We start from the raw sequence: 18,378 nt of genomic DNA on the forward strand, positions 1-18,378 counted from the left end.
CAAAACGCCCATTCCGTTCTCGATTTCACTATCGACGGACACAGTCTAATAGTTTGTATAAAAGACGGTTTGAACGCTCGCGGTAAAACGTCCAACGCACCGAGCGCGTGGCACCACACTGAGCACAACGAGTCCTCGCCAACAGTTCCCTGCTGGGAGCTTTACATGGATCATCCGTGCCACCACATGACGATCAGCTCCCAGAACGTCTTCGGCGGCGAGTGGCCGAAGACGTAAGACGAATTTCAGAGACCCGGGTCACCTTCCGAACCCATTTTGAGCAACTCCAACTTCTTCTTCGCGATTTTTGAATAGAGGATATCTATCGGTTTCGTGTTGTCGTAAAAAGTGGGCGCTCTAAATATTATAAGAGCCGTGCCGACGACACACGCTATCGTAAACGCGAATAAGAAGATTCTATCTAATACCATTGCTACGTACTTCCAGTCGTCTTCCACCTGCAAATGAAAAGTTACTTTAGAGCATGTCTCAATCAGATCAACTAAGGTGATGAAAACATACTTACGCTCTCAAATTTATCTTTATTTTTCACGTGTTGTGCTATAAACCTCGATCCTTCTATAGTCTTTTCCATTTCCCTAACAAAAGGCTTTTCTAACGACGGACTATCATCGTCTAAGTCCAAGCGACAAGGAGATCCAGGGGGAGGGGAAAATAGCTCGTCGTCACCGCCTGGAGGGGGAGGGGGAGAAGGGGGCATTCCTGGCAGCTCGTATTCTTCGCAGGCCCACTCTTTGAACTTGCCGTCCATATCGTCACCACCGAAGACATCAGTCAGCACCTACAACAATAGTTAATTTAATAAACGAAACAGACTATGGAGTATGGAAACTTAAAAATTTCTGAATGTTCCAACAATAATAATTTTTGTTCATATTTCATTTTGACCATCGTAAAGTGTTTAAATAATTAAACTAAAGTATTAGAAAAATAGGTGTAGGAATATTTTTAGTACCTAATTGAATATGAAGTGAAATAATCAACTCGAAATCTTTTACAAACGCATACGTTGAACAAAACAAACGAGTATGAGCAACCAAACATTATTTAAGGAAAAGAAAATTCCTTACTCAACACTTCGTTAAAAAAATAGGCTGAAATGAACACGTCAGTGCGCGGCGCGTAGTCAATGTATCGGTAGCTTAAGCCGGCACACAATTAGTCTCGAGTAGGTTTCGGGTTTCGGCCGCGTGCCGGCTCGTATATCGCGATCTATCCGCAGCCACGAGGGGAACATAAATAACAAGAACCTCGCGCTCGTTAAGCCCGCTGGCGTTGAGTAATAAAGGAAAATCGAAATGGAATGAAATTGGGCTGGAAACGATATTTTAGCGATACACTTCAACACAATGAGTTTAGAAAACATTTTTCTAAAGTCCCGCGGCTGAGGACAATTAAAACGGTTATTGTTGACGGCTTCGATTTCGCCTTAATAGCACGCTGCTTGTATCGAATCAATTCCGATGGAAATGTTTTGAATGAAGGAAATACGATGAGAAAAGCTGCCATGTTTTTCTCTTTAAGAGGATTCCCTGAGAAACTTCTTTCTTTTATTTTACAGATTTAATTAAACGCTGCGCCGGTGTATTAAAGCATTTTTTGTAAGTCAGGGTGATGAGATTATTTTATAGGAAAAATATTTGGAACGTTCTCTTAATTAAGTGCGAATTAAGGATTAATATCTTACCTCAGTAGGTTTGTCATTATCATCATCATCGTCGTCGGGCGGTTTTTCTGGTCTTTGTATACACAATATTTTAGGTAAAAAATCTATAAAGACTTTGCGCACCCACGGAGCCATATTGTGAGTGACTGGAGACCTAAAATTTACATTTAACACCACGATAGTGACAACTACTGATAACGTGACTAGCATCATTGTAAATAATAAATATTTGCCTAACAAGGGGACAGTTAGTGACGTTGGCGGAATGATTTCTGCTAACAATAAGAAGAACACGGTCAACGATAGAAGAATGGAGATACAAAGCGAAATCTTCTCTCCGGAATCAGAGGGCAGGTAGAAGACTAATACTGACAGGAAAGATATTCCAACGCAGGGAATGATAAGATTGACCGTGTAGAAAAGTGTTTTTCTTCTAAGAGTAAGATTAAAAATGATGTCAGGATAAGGTTCTTCACAGCACGAGTAGAATTTCTCATTTCGCGTAGCAGGTACCCGCATGATGTCCCATTCCACTGAAATATAGTACTCCGATAAGTCGATGCCCATTCCTATGTGGTCTGAATCCGGCGTCTGTTTCAAATGTCTTAGATCCACCTGAAAATTAAAGGGTTTTGAAATACTCATCCTCCAACATACACTTATATAAAATATATGTTTCTATTCCTTACATATTTATGTAAATAATGAAATTTAATGTTAAGCAAGTCGAATATCCACAAATGTATAACGTTTTATTATTTTACCGTCATTAAAATAAAAATAATATTATAAAGAAAACAGCATAAAAATAATATTATAAAGAAAACAGCAACCTCTTCTGAACAAGGAAACCAAGTTCGAAAAACATTTTTGTGAACCTTAACGCATATGGCATAAGACACAGATAAAAAGCTTTAGTTCTATTTATGTGAAGGCCGGAACCACAGGATTTATTGGCTTCCTCAGTTCGATTGATGACGGCGTCTTTCAGAGGCCTATCGTCGTTAACTGTATTCCAAACTTTTATCACACCCTGCGCTTCGTTGCTGTATTATTTATTATTTGCCGATATTTCTTCTGACGCAAAGAACTTACACAAAGAAATTCGATATCTCTTTCCTCCTTGGAATGTATTTAAAGGGTGAATGCATAAACGGGACTTCAATTACAGGATTCTTTCAATATTTCTCTGTATTGATATTGTGTTGCTGCTTCGCGCAAATGTTTATCTCGGTGTGTAAGTATAATAGATGGTATGTAATAATTACATACCATCTATTATACTTTTAGATGGTTTGCATAGAACAGTATAATTGAATGCATGTATTTACATGGAATTTAAATATTCCAATTCAATATTATAAAAGTTTGTTTCACTTCAAAGAACATGATTATTGGTATTTGTAAATATTCAATTTTCATATACAAATTTGAAATGCAGTCAATTTAAAAGTGAATATCTGAAAATGTTAGATATTTAATTTAGGAAAATCTTTTAACGACACATGCACAACTACAATGATTTGAATCTCTTTTCAAATACTGTTATTAGTTCGTATATTGATTTATCCAGAGATTGCCCTTTTCAACCAAAAAACCACTTTCTTGATCCAAGTACCTACTATAACGTTTACGAATCTTACTTTCATAATAAATATAACAATAATAGTTACCGTATATCCATCATAGCTCCACGAACCGAACTTCATAAAGCAGGTCTGCTCATCAAATGGGAAGTACTCGACGTCGATCTCACAGAACGACTTGTAAATGGCGGGCGGCTTCCACACCACCTTCCCGTCGTGGTGCAGGATGGCTTTCGTCATTATCGTTACCTCGTAGTTGCCGTCCGCACTAAGACAGACACGTTTAAACGTTAATATAAGGTGTAAGTATGAAAAAATTACAATCTCATATTATGATAAAATTATACAGGATACAGACAATACATATCAAACGAAATCAAAAGTCTTTATTGTGCACTAAAAGTAACAAGATGAAAATACTAAACAGAAGAATTTGACATCAAGAGCAACAGCCGGTCTTATAGATAAAGTTGCGACGGAAAGGGCTTAAGAAGTCAGCAAAATTGTGGCAGTTACTTTTACAAGTCTAATGTTATTTTAGATCTATGCAGATATAAAACACATTGAAGTATCGATGAACGTATGCTTAATTTTGAAGAAAAAGAGGATATTCCATTTTACGAAAACTCAAGTACATCGGTAAGTTTATAATGATCGTCGAAGTTTGTAAGGTTAGCGAGATAGTTTGGACCCGGGAAGTAGGGCCAAACTAAACAAAGTGCCCAGACTATATCGCGAGTGACAGCTGGCAAGTTATAAACAAACATGAAGACAGGAATAGGATCTGTATGAGAAATGAATCCTTCCTTGTTATTTTGCAATTCACGATTTTATATTGATGTTGTTACGCTTCGAACAATAATGGTAGGTTGAAGAAAACTGGAAATATTATCATCTCTATTTTCTATTTCTGATTAAGATATATGTGTAGGTAACTTTTGTTTACATAGTGAACTCCGCAAATCAATCGTGAAGAAGATCACATTACAATTCAAACCTTATCTATAAGTACCGATTACGAATCCTAACTATTCACGATTATACATCATTTATATTAAAAAGATTACCACAGTTTTGTAGGTGAACATACACTTGGCCAATAATATTAACGCTTAAAACATGCATATGAGAATATTATAAGCCGTCCGTTATAAGTGATATTCCTACTTCACTTATCAGTAAATACCCTTGGGCCTTGTGCGAAAATATTGTATATATATAATGGCATTAATAATATCACTCTCCTTAATATAGCTGGATAAAATACCCAATAAGAATTATCGGACATCAGTTATGACAATCCATGTTTATTCAATTACTTTGGACAGCAAATAATTGGTCAATTCAGCTTAGGATGTATTGACTTATGTGACATGCGATTTTATGTAAGTAAATTGCACTATTGTGACTTGACTAATATATTTTGAAGTTTATTTTTCGTGTATGGTAGATACCTGTCCTATCCTACCTACCGATCAGTTGATTGCCAGGTTATGAAACATTTAATAGGCCAACGAATTCTGAATAATGAAAATATCTATGTATGTGAGTTTGGGAAAATGTTTATTTTCATTATTTTTTAATTAAGGCAATACTAATAATATCAAAAGGGTTTATAATGTTGTCAAAACGAAAAGAGAGATAATAAAAATAAGACTGAAGATGGAATCAATCAGATTCCCAATTTTTATTGCATGGTGACATAGATAGACAACAATAAATCGCTACTATCAAAACCATTTAAGAGTGGAACGAAACGACAGTAATAAAGATAAATGTTTGAACAGAATCTGTTTATGATAAAATTAAGCCGTCAATGCCATCCCCGACACTCCGATCCTTAAACACTTGACGGGCTTAAGCAAATTGTGTCATAACGTCTAAAAGCTGCCATACCTAACTTTAACATCCGTGAAAATTGTCTCATAAAATATAGGTCGCCTTGTCTTCCATTAGGCTAACGTGCCACCATTAAAAATAAAGTTTACACGAAATATTCGCGGCGAGGGCTTTTAGGTAAGTCACAGGTGCATTACTGTAAGCTCTAGAAGCTTAAATGTAAAAATATTACAACTACATTAACGTGAGAGCGTTTATTTGTAACGTAATACTTGGTTAATAGTACTTAGACTGGCTGCTTCGTTTGTAAGTTAAGAGTCATTTTTACGTGACTTATAAGCTTATAATGGTACTTTAAGTTAGCTGAAATATTGAAGGGGCCAAGGAATACTGTAGAATAAGAGAAATCTGTCTACGGATTTTGTAAATTTGTGCAGTATTTCTGAAAATATGTACACATTCAGTTTCTATGTTTCATGTCTTAACTTAAGATCAAGTAAGTTTTAAAATAAATCCTTGTAAGGAGAAGGCAGAATATAATACAAATCTCAAGCCATATTCGCCTGTTCTTAAAGCAATAACTAAGTATTTTGCTCTCCTGAACCAACTTTTCTATTTGTTTGAAGCTTGAAACGAAGCAAGTAAGAAAAAATCTGATTAAACAATTTTCTATAAATAAGTTTATCTACTTCAATACATGCAGGCAATAAATACTACATGACAACAATAAACAAAGAGTGGCTTTAAAAATCGATCAATGCACAATATGAACACAGAAACCTTTGTCACAAAGATTTATAGCGTCAGAAAGGGATTGTCTGTCCGATATTCTATGGAAACCTCATGTAGAAAATCGGCTTAAACTTTAATTCTATGGGGTAGACATGAAAGATGTAATACTGTTATTAATAAAATTAATGTATGTGTGGAGTGGGATGTGTGCTTGATACTGTTCTTAATTATACATTTCCAAGAAATTTTATGAGATTAATATTTTTTAAAGTCATGTTAAATCAAACGCGTTTTATGATGTCAGAAACATAAATTGAATTTGTTGTTCATTGTTCATTTTTATAAAACTCAAAACCAGAACGTTTACCTATTACTACGTAAGAAGTGATATTCTATCTCATGAAATATTTTTAACGAGAATTCGTATAAAAGCCTTTTTATTTCTAATATCTCCTTGTCTAATCTTTTAAGCTTACATCACATCAAACGTATTCGAAATCAGACTTACAATCAACCGTATCGTTTTAAGACCTCCAACATCCAAATACCACTAAAAGTTCACAGAAGTCTTCAATCGAAATCATTACCTTATCTAAGCGGTCACAAAATCCTCAATTGACCTCCTTGTAATTACGGAACAAAGTAACATCTGTTCCATTTGACACAATTTACTTTATTGTGCGTTTAATTCCACCTTGATGCTATTTAGATTAAAGCTTGCACTTATCTTGCATTCCGCCTGGCCAACTTCGGCCGCTCTCTGCCACGGTTTAATAAATCACATTCAATTTTCAACTTTACTTCGTAGGATTTAAGTTTTTAAATGGATTGATACTCTTAATGCGCAGAAATGCGGTGAGCCGCAGTGATAATGGTGACTTCGCAAATATATGGGGTTTTAAAATAAGCGTTGTACTTGCGATAACCTCGGGCTTAAGTTGGCATGGAACGGGAAAGCGGTTTCGTTAAATACCCAATTTATAGCTGTAGTTTAAAATTGGCAACTCGCTGATGATAATTATATGGAATTTCATATTGTTAAAAGTTGAAAACAGACATTAAAATAGATAAAGTAATTCAAAATTCTGCAAAGATTAAATAAAATGTTTATCAACTGTTATTAATTTCATTGCATAAATCCAAACTTGATATGAGATGAGAGTAAATTTAAAGGTAAAATATGAACACAATTCATCCAAATTATTTTTCATAAACAAAACCATACCTACCATTACATTACCTACCATAGTAAAATTAACTACCAGGAAGAACGCGGACAATTATTAAAAATATATCGTTCCGAAAACACAAACATTAACAAGCTTCGTGCAAAAATGCCCGAAAATTACTCCAGCGCCCTGACATGCGGATAATTCTTCCGTACAAAAGCGTGGGTGATAGCTTCACAGTTTTTGTCGGCGAAATAGCTACGATAAACTTGTCGAGCAACCGTGATAATGCAAAATAATGGGTAGCCGTCCGAGGGAATAAGGAGATAAGGGGACCACCAAATAAAATCACATCTATACATATAATAAAATCGTAGGAAAGTCAAAACTGTACATTGAATATTTTTTTAAAAGAATACATAATCCATGATCTATAATCGATATAGAAGCCAAAAACATAGTTTTTAGAATTTTTGTCTGTTTGTCTGTTTGTCGGTTTGTCTGTTTGTCTGTTTGTCTGTATGTTTGACCGGGCTAATCTCGAAAAGTACTGCATAGATTGACTTCAAATTTTGCATGAATATTACTAACAGGTCGGGTCAGGTTATAGGCTACATATTATCAAGCTATCACCTGCGGGGGAGGAGCTGTGAACCTTTATTTTTCTTACGTATTCTCTGTACTACGATAGCGTACAATCTAAAGACTCATGTTTAAATGTTGTTTTTGAGTAAGCCATGCTATTGTCTACCTTTACACTATAAAAACTACGTCATTTAAGTAATTTTGGCAGAGAAACAGTATAATGAATCTTAGTAGTATAAAGACAAATTTAAAACAGCGCCATCTATGAGATTTCATTAAAATCAAATCAATTTACATAATATTAACGCTTCTTGGAAATTCATAATTTAAATATTATGATGTTGGTGAGGTTGTTTTTTTTTTTAAGTTAAATAAATAATTCATATCTTCCCAGAGTCCATTTCAGGTGCGCTTATATTTCATGTGAATATATTATGTACTAAATTTTTATAAGTGAGGGACGAGGGTAGATGTTTATTATTTGATGTCAAACAAGACACCATTACAGTTGATATAGGTAATAGTAGATAACAGTGATTGTGTTCATTCGTTACATTGTTATAAATCTTCGGATTTTTTTTAATTTTCGCCTTCATGCGTTCCCACAAAAGGTAAGTTGTAGCTTTTGTATTTATTCTTTATAATTATAATTACATAGTTAGACTCATGTTTTTAATTAGTTAAAGTTAAGTATGACAAAATAAGAAAATGATGAAATTTTATTTTTATGTAGGTATAACTTTTACAAGACTATATTAAACGCCCAAAGAAGGTTACTTTAGTTCTTGATAAAACTTTATTTGTTAGTACTTAGTAGCTTTTTAATAAAACAAGGTACAGTTATCTTTTGATTTTTTTTTTATTAACAGATTCAATGTTAATAAAAATTGACGATTTGCGTGAGGATGTAGTGGAAATTAGTAACCTTGCGCGTGGTCAATCATCAATCATCAATCATCAATCATCAATACATATAATAAAATTCTAGAAAAGTGATGTCTGTTCAATGAAAATATGTAAAAAAAATTAGCAGGGGTTAAATTATTAAATCGAACCCACACCCAAAACTGTAGTTAAAAATTTAACTTAAGCTGAGGTAGTAGGGAGGGGTTAAATTAGAATTATGCTTACTTCTAGGTAAATTTTCTACATAAAATGTCCTTTAAATTATGTCGTATTATATTTTTAACCTCCGACGCAAAAAGATGGGTGATAAGTGTTTGACCGCTATGTGTGTGTGTGTTTGTGTGTGTAATCCGAATTAGATGCGGTTTTGATGTTAGGCAGCATATTTTCCGACGCTGGTTCTTAGATAAAGTGTATCAAAATCGGTTCATCCATTTATTATACCTTTATAGGGGTAAAAGTGGGAATGTAGGAAAAAATATTAGGTAGTTATATTTTTATCCAATTCGGTTTATCCATTACAGCTTCTATTAGATTACAGCGGTAAAAGTGGGAATGAACAATAATGGAATGTTGTCAAATAATATACTCAAGCGGTACCTAGATATATCAAAATATGAAAGAGCAACGTGTGAATTACAATTAATAATGTTTTATCGAAATCGGTTCATCTGTTTATTACATATTATAGGGCACTTTAGGGGTGACAGAGGTTAGATAAATAAACCAAATGGAGCATCAAACGACAGGATATGACGTGTACATATAGGTACAATTAGATAATATGGTTTACATCAAAATCGGTTATCCCATTTACTAGGGGTGGAAAGGGAATGGGTTGAAAGTCTATTAAAGAAGAGGGGGATATGGGAGCGAGAGGATAGCCACACACTGGAAATTTTGAACTCTACTCAAAGCCACATAGGCCTGGCCCTTGGCAATTTTTTTTCCTAAAGATACCACTTCTTTTGTCACTGTGGTCCATTACAATTTGTGCACGGTTACGGCCTACGGGCACCGTAACCGTGCACAAATTGAAAGATGTCAAGGAGCAACAAACTTATAGATATCAATATGATGTTATTATTATTTCTTTCTCTTCTGTTTTATTTCTCCCATTTTCTGGGGTTTTTGCTAAGAGCGCGGGCTATACATATTATTAGCCTTTGTTCGGACTTTACATATGTATGTAGTTATATATACTCGGTTTCATCCATTTTTGCGTGTCTGTTTGCCAGTTGGCAAAGGCCTCCTCCAATCTCTTCCATTCGGGTCTCACTATGGCCACTCTACCCCAGGTTGTACCCGCTACTATCAATATGATGTAGGAATGTAAAATGGAGGTAGTTCTCGCTTACTTGAAAATAAGAAACCGAAGTTAAAAATTTAAAAATTAAAAAAAAACCAACGCAACGAATGTAAAGGAATAAATAATAATTTTACAAACTTCCCGACGATCTTTAAAATTAAGTACCATTATAAAAAAAATATAATATATGATATGATAATGATGGTATGGCAGCTCCGACAACTTTGTTTTTTTATTTTTATAAATATTTAAAATGGTATTTTTTAATTTTTATTGCACGGTCTAAACGGTTTAGTTACTACAGGCGTGAGACAGGAAAGATCTGCAGGCCGAGACGGCAGAGATTAGAATAAACGCTAAGGAATAGAAACTGCTATCGCTAATTATTATTGACATAAGCTCATCACATTTTAGTAATGGTTCGGTCACACTACCAAAATTACGACGACGACAACGACCAAAATTCTCATCCAGACCAAATTCGTTCAAAATAAAATATTAAAATTTCCCGTCATACCTACTGGTACTCGGAAGAAAAAAATTTCGATTTTCTAGGAGCTACCGTTTCTACGAAAAATCTATTTTTTCATTCATTGATCTCAAAAAAAAAATTCCAAGGAAATTTTACGAAATGACAGGAAATTTTAATATTTTATTCTAATTGTGTTTAGCACTATTTTGTTAAATTGCGACAGTATGAAAATTTTGTTCGTGGTCGTCGTCGTCGTTGGTAGGGTGAACAAATCCTTAGCAAAACATTACACGATTATTCACGCTTATGTCAATTATTAGTATCGATAGCGGATTCTATTCCTTTGCGTTTTAACGTTTGTCTCGGCGCTCAGTTGCTTCACGATTTATTATCAAAAACATCCATACTACATACATACTTCCCCTCTGGTGCCTAAAAATAAATTTTACGTAGAAAATTAATTAGGTATTTATTTTTTTATTTTTTAGCTCAGTTTAGTAATAAATTTTACTAACAGTTCTTTGTATTATTTATGGTAGTACGTGTTTTTCCTTTCAATTCAATAAAAAAGACGGGTTGCACTCCGGGAGTGCCGGCAGAAGTGAATACTTGATTAACGTTGAGCATGTTTGATATTTTGGAATGGTATTCGTCTTACGCTTTTTCGATCAGGTCACGTGTCCTGACGCGAGTTTAAGATTTTATACCCATTACAGAAAAAGTGCTCAACGCCGCTAAAGAAGTTTTCACTTCAAAAATTAAGTAGTAACTACTATACAGTCACTATTCCACGCGGACGAAGTCGCGGGCACAGCTAGTTTTATATAAGAAGTTTGCGCTCATTGAAAGAAATAGGGTCTAGCGAAAGTTCCGGACACAGGTTCCTTACGAACTTTCTTAAATTGATTTCAAAGTAAACAGCCCGAGTTAGATGAATGTCGGGAGTTTGTAGGGCGTTTAATTAAATCCTCTTTTACGGATTACGAAGACACCATCTTGCTGGAAGCTGCAATGAATCCCATTTCATTTTCTGATGTTTAAGTTTGGGAAAATACTAGAGGTGATCTTTAGTTCTAAGGATGTTAAGAATGTTAATCACGTAGTATATTTTTGACTTCAAATTGGCTGATGAATTTATAGGTAAGATTTTGAGAAGGATCATGATTATGAAATTTTAAATAGAGTTGCACAAAATTTGGTACACATGAAATGCAATAGTCAGTCAGTAGGTATAGATAGATAAAATTAAAATGTATAGCAATTCTTTACCGTATTCGTTGAAAATAAAGTGATCAAACTTTGAAGATAGTCTTATTGAATGGCAAATAACTTACAATAGGATCGTAGAATCCTAGAATTATTTTTTAGAGGAAAAAGTACCTTAGGAAAATACAAATAAGGGTGACTTACTTATTATATAACACTATATCTGGCAGCCATATGTGTTCAGAAGGCACGTGCAACGTATCCACACCACCGTAATCGTCAGGGTTCCATTTGAGCTTGTAATCGTTCCACTCCTGCGAACAAAAGCAATTTATCAGTATCTATATGTTTTCTATGGACTATTTACTAGCCACGATATAATGAGCAAATATTATGTTGACTGAACTTTCATATCAACGTATTTTACATGGATTGTCTGGGAATATAATGGAAAATTAACACATTTCTGTAGTTTTGGTACGCAATTTTTTACATAAAAATGATAATATAAAATTAACAAATATTTTAAAGAGGAAGAAACCGTTCATTTCTCACACAATGTCACGAATTTATTGACCCGTATTCAGCCTCGTAAATTCAAAAAAAATTAAAAGCACTTGAAGATTGACATACTCAAAATAGACTCAACAAAAAGGCTGTTGAGAGCTTGTAAAGTGAAAAAAATGGTCAAGCAAAGGCGCTCTCAATTGACGCCTCAGGGCTAGAATCAAATAAGGCCACAATTTCCGACAAGCGACCCCAACATTTCGTTGTTTGTCCCTTCAAGCGCTTTAAACGCTTTTGAAATATGCCCTTTGCGCTTCAAGCGGAAAATAATTGAGCCGTTAAAACAAATGTTTCAGATGCGTAGCCTAGAAAGGAGGTAATTGTTTACAATTTTTTGTCAGACGCTTTTACTGAAATTGTTATTAAAGTAATAAAGATTACAATATTTATAAAACCAAATTTGCTATTTGTTGTTATTTGTTTGTAAAAATCAAACTTGTTAAGAACGTATAGTCTGAAATACATAGGTAGTTTTCAAGACGCAATGACGCAGGACGCAAATTTAAAATTCCATCAAAGTACTGGCAGCATACAAAACCCTATATAGATATTTAAAGTGGTTTTTTTTATAGTGAAAATATGAATTATTATTTATATTCATGATAAGTAACTTTAAACATCCATTTCTATTTTTAGAATCAAAGGATTAAATTTTTAATAACCAACCATGTAAAACATAACAAGAAAGCAAAGACCCGCGCAGCGTTCTAATGAAAGTCAATTATTATTTTGGCGAGGTTTCGCCGAAATTACTGTTGCTAAAACTCAATTTAAACTGTGTCTACTTAATTTCGAAACGTCTTTGTGAGTAACCAAGGAAATGTAGGTCGTATGCCTGATGGTGGGAGGCAATAGAATTTCATATGCACGTCGAAATTAACTTTTATTTGCTTTCATTTATACCTGTATGATATTTAATTCTATATTCGTGGGTTGTGAGAAATCATTTGATAGCATATTATTTATTTCCCAAAATTGTATCGTTAACAAATGTGTGAGTTAAGTTAATCTGAAAAAAAGTTAAGTATATGAAACTGTAGGTACTTATTATCTTTTTTTATTTTAAAATTAATTTTCAAAAAAATAAATTCCCAAGAACATCCACACAATTGTATGCCATAATTCAACAAACCACAGCACTGTGATATAACATAATAATTTTAGATACATACACAAACATAAAATATTGCTATGGCAATAGGCAAGCTTTCAGGACCGACCGGTTTTTAATTATGAAAACAATTAAATTTTAATTTGAAATTGATGAATCTACGCCAGTGGAAGAGACAGTATATTAATCATAAAATTCTCACCTAAGAATGACAGGAGGTGATAAGTTAAAACGTCCATTATTGTGGCCGTAGTGAAAACCATTTATTTTAATATTTCCAATTTTCGTTTAGAATAATAAACGCGTTCGTTCTATGTGACGTGACTTTTCGATTACATGCCAATCGAGTTCCCGCCTCCGATATTACCTACTTTTTTCTGATCCGATTGTGTTTTGTATGAATATTAGATTTTTATAGTCAAGCCTTTTTGTGTATGCCAATAACTAGCAATAAAAATGAATGGAAAGTTATGAACGTTTTAATTTTTCATTGTTGTCTATTTTTTTGAATCAATCGATTTGTGAATGAGAGGTCATTCACCGTGTGTATTATATGGATTATTATTCCCACTCTAACACAGAAAACAACAGAAAAAACGTGTCAAATTTATCATTGTTCAACCTATCTACTTTAAAGACACAAATAATTATTTTAATAAATTATTCAAATTATATTTTGTTTCATCGACAAATACCTTATCCATTAATAAACATTAAACAATCAAAGACTAATTTCTTCCAACAAAGATACAGAATAAAGCCAAACCCTTTTAATATATTTTTCAATTAAACAAACGAATAAAGGAAAGTATCAATATTATCTATAAACCCACGCAAACAAATTAAAAACTAATCTTCAATCTTCTACACGTGTAATAATGCATTAAGCTAGATTAAATCGCTTTTTTGCTTTGATTAAATTGCAAGTGCATTTTTTATTTATAATAATATCTCTTTGGAATTTAGATAATGCAATTAAATGTTTGATCGCTCATCGCTCAATCGGGGATCAATTCAATTCAATTTTATTTTATGAATGGCAGTACTGCGTTGCCACAATTTTGCCAATGTCACGCTGTGGATAGTGTTACATCTCTGAGGTTTATAAGAAGCTCAAATGTATCAGTCAAGCGTAATCGGGGATGTTTAAAGAGATTTTAGAGATTGAAATTGTAAAATGGAATGAATTTATTATGTCAAAGCTTAAAGTCCAAATGATTATAGCACATCTATACTTAAACTTTTTTGATTCTCAAAAATGTGTGATCCAGCACTAGTTAAATCACCTATTCATAAATAATACTTCATGCATTTATTTGACGAAAACCAATCAAATCCTTTCCTCAAATCACACCAACTAAAACCACAGTAACAGAAACATTTTACAATTATCACAAGTGGAATCACAAGTTCCATTGTTTAATAAAGTATTCAGACCGCGAAAGAATAACTTTTGATGCGAATGAAATGCCAAATATCAACAAAGCTAAAACAAACTTTGCCGAATTGTTAAGCAAAAATGTCGGTACGTTTCTTTCTATTCCAAATACAGAAAGAATTTCAGGTAAGAACGTATTTGAAATTCTTTTATTTTTCATAAGCGTCTTTCATATATTTTATGCCTCTATGCTTGCGCAAACAATGGTTGGAAGCAATTGTTTACTTTAATATGTACAAGACTAGCTGGAGACCGCGGGTTTGATCGCTTTGGGGCCATGTAAAAATCGTAGGTGGTTACTGACTATGGTATCAAATTTTATTCAGATGGCATGAGCGGTTTTGGCATAATTGAGTTAATAAACACTAAAGAGCCACACATCTATGCATTCATACCTAGGTACATTTAAATTCTACATTTACCATATTAGTAAAAGCATTAAAAAATAGATACATAAATAAGATTGGTTAGGATAGGCAAAGCAAACAAAGCCAATCGATTTAACAATACTATGTTATGGAGATAGAAGACCGGAGACTGATATTTCCTACCCTTTCCACTATCTTACAATCTTAACTATATCCTTAATGCTATGTAAGGGAGGATCTGCAAGTAATTATGCTGAATAATTATGGTGTCCCGTCGTTTATGCAAGCCAACTGCCTATTCTATCCTTAGTCCAAATGATATACTCGTATATATCTTGCTTATTTTTTAGTGAATATTGATAAATATAAGAAATATTTGTTCAAATCCATTCTTTATAGAATTAGTATTCCAATAATTAAACAAGTAAGGTAAGATACGGCAAGAAATTGTTCTATCGTTGAACTATATTCACAAACTAAAAAGCATGTGTGCCGAGCACACGTGTCAGAAGTGGAACTTTTTTGGCAAGATTCAAAGATTTGGTATCGTCACCTTACACCTTGAAGTTTTACTCTCAAGAAGTTTCACTGCAATAAATACTTTTAAAATAAACTTCAATTGCGTAAGTTAAACTCAATAAATGTTCACACAACACAAGTGATCACAAAAATAAACGATTTCTTCGCTTTTATTAAATTCCCTATCAACTAGGTCAATAATGTAAATGGTTCTGTTTTTCTACCATTATATTGTTATCAATTCGCTCGATCATTTGTTATGTACATCAGTTTGAAGCCCATAATAAGTTCGATCGGCCTTCTAAGCTTTCTATTATTCGGTAAAATCACTGAACTGAATATTTTCATGGACGTTATTTCTCTTGAGACTAATGCGTTAATGTTCGATTCTATATTGAAATCTATTTTCATGGAATATTTATTTTGAGAAGTTGGGGATTGGGAAAACATTCAAAGCCTTAACACACGTTTATCTGAATGTTTATTAATATTGAAGGAGATTATAACGTAAGTACTCGGTTCAAGTGAACAAATTAATATTATAGGCGTTTGATGTTAAAACATTTTCAAGTGTTCACCTATCCATTGTGATATTATTGGCATACTGTTTTTCAGTTTTCAATAAAGCTTATACAAATTCAAGTGATATTTTTGCTTGTTACCTTTTACCACAGAATACATAATAGTAGCTAAACGCTTACCCTGATTGACTGTAAGGGATCACTTATCAGTGATTAGGTTTTTGTAAGGTGCAGTAGGGTTTCCTCTGTGTGCAACTATATTGTAGTCACTACATAGTAGATATAAAACAAAGTCGCTTTTTCTGTCCCTATGTCCCTTTGTATGCTTAAATCTTTAAAACTACGCAACAGATTTTGTTGTGTTTTTCTTTAATAGATTGATTGATTCAAGAGGAAGGTTAGTATATAATTTATTAGGTTTTAACAAAGCGGGCGAAGCCGCGGGCGGTAAGCTAGTATAAAATAAAGTAGTAAATTCTAATGCATATTTCTCAAATATATTTCTATCACTGTCCAATTTTCACACCCAGTTTTAAATATAAGAGAATATGATGAATCAAACTAGCCGATATAAATCTAGTGGAGATACAATATCGTTCTATTTTTTATCCGCTGTCTATATCGGACGGTCATTTATCATTCTTTCTAGGGGAGCATTTAACACGTTATCGAGAAATCACATATGAAAACGTATTGGTAATTTATTCTAGTACTAGCTTTCCGCCCGCGGCTACGCTCGCTTTGTCTAAAACATAATAAATTATATACTAAAACCTTCCTCTTGAATTACTCTATCTATTAAAAAAAACCGCAAAATCCGTTGCGTAGTTTTAAAGATTTAAGCATACATAGGGACATAGGGACAGAGAAAGCGACTTTGTTTTATACTATGTAGTGAAGTTGTTTCAAGAATATTTTATTGGTATTTTAATTATAAGTTACGAACTCATTAATAGTTTTAATAAGCATATTAACAACTGGTAAGTATAATTAATGCAAAAGTTAGGGTGGTTTTCCACCAATATTATGCGAGGATGTGTATCGAGGAATGTGTTTGTAAACAATGACTCTATTATACTAGTAGACGCGGCATACGTCAACATCATTGCACTAAAAAACAGCGTAATTAATACATACCTACTTACTAACGCATTATCACCAATACAGTTGTTCTCTCTTTCACTCTCACGCACGAGACATAATACATGTCTCACTCATGTACTTCGTAATAACAACTGCCGATTAAAATATAAGAAGAACGTCCAGCCACGACGCTGAATGGTGCGTGACTAAGTGAAACTCGGGCACTTAGCTGAGTTTTTTCTTGCCAAAATAGAGAGCGGGTAACGTATCTAGCTTTTTTATATATTACCAATAGTATCGCTTCAAACTTCAAACTAAATAAAGCAATATGATTGGACACATTCCTCGCTACATACTATTATCCTTGCATATTATAGGTGGAAAACAACCTTTATGGTATAGGTATTGTTTATCTTAAATAGTTGGTCGGATCTGAATGCAATTTAGCTCAAAGAAGAGACAAGCATGCAGCCTACTTTATAAAAAACAGTGCTCGGTGCAAACCGGAGTTAAGGAATCATCATACTAATATTATAAAGCTGAAGAGTTTGTTTGAACGCGCTAATCTCAGGAACTACTTGTCAGATTTGAACAATTCTTTCGGTGTTAGATAGCCCATTTATCGAAGAAGGCTAAGACCAGCAGGAGCGGAGCAATGCGGGTGAAACCGCCGAGCACAGCTAGTATTATATAACATTGTCAAGTAACTCAATTTTTTTATCCGCGCAATTTGTTTTATTCTTTATTTATGTCACCAAAGTTTCACTGAGAAATTGTGCGACCCAATAAAAATGTTACGATCCAAGTGAACTGTATGATTTATATTTTATTTATTGGATTTGTTATTACGATTCGTGCTGAAGTTGATGTGCATTGGGTTTTATTTATTCTATCTATAGCTGAGAACTTTTGAAAGTATTTTGTGATATTTTCTTGTTTTTAAGGGTTGAGTAATTGTTAACGGCGTAATAATTTTTTAATTGTTTAAAAGGCTGTATATAAGCACTTCTTCAATGATCTTGTACAGAAATTATTGTTTGAATGAATTAAAACTGTATTCAATTTTGTAGGTCATACTACCTTAGTGTATTGAATACAGCCTCTTATGACCATGATGTATGTATATTAATATAAGTGTTTTTATTTTTGGTGTACAATTAATAGAAGTGTACAATTAAAATAAGATTATTCTGGAACAAGTCTAATTGAATAAATAAATGTTTGAGTTTGTAAATATGATTTTACGAGGTAATTATAATAATTTTCCTGTTACCAGAATA

General features: G+C 33.4%; 1 protein-coding gene across 1 annotated transcript in view; it reads right to left on the bottom strand.

The window, feature by feature from the left end:
- Positions 1 to 245: 245 nt before the first annotated feature.
- nAChRalpha1 (nicotinic acetylcholine receptor alpha1) overlaps positions 246 to 18,378 on the bottom strand; it is a 57,965-nt gene continuing 39,832 nt past the window's right edge. The window contains exons 3-7 of the mRNA XM_090112869.1: positions 11,696 to 11,805; positions 3,361 to 3,541; positions 1,709 to 2,302; positions 527 to 802; positions 246 to 458 (exon numbers count right to left, since the gene is read on the bottom strand). Coding sequence (XP_089968995.1) covers positions 246 to 458; positions 527 to 802; positions 1,709 to 2,302; positions 3,361 to 3,541; positions 11,696 to 11,805 — 1,374 coding nt within the window. The remainder of the gene's footprint in view (positions 459 to 526; positions 803 to 1,708; positions 2,303 to 3,360; positions 3,542 to 11,695; positions 11,806 to 18,378) is intronic.

Source organism: Colias eurytheme, chromosome 19 (genome assembly GCF_061535395.1).
Source record: "Colias eurytheme isolate Ceu_HAF_F1 chromosome 19, ilColEury1 Martin Lab GWU primary, whole genome shotgun sequence".
Classification (NCBI taxonomy): Eukaryota; Metazoa; Arthropoda; class Insecta; order Lepidoptera; family Pieridae; genus Colias; species Colias eurytheme.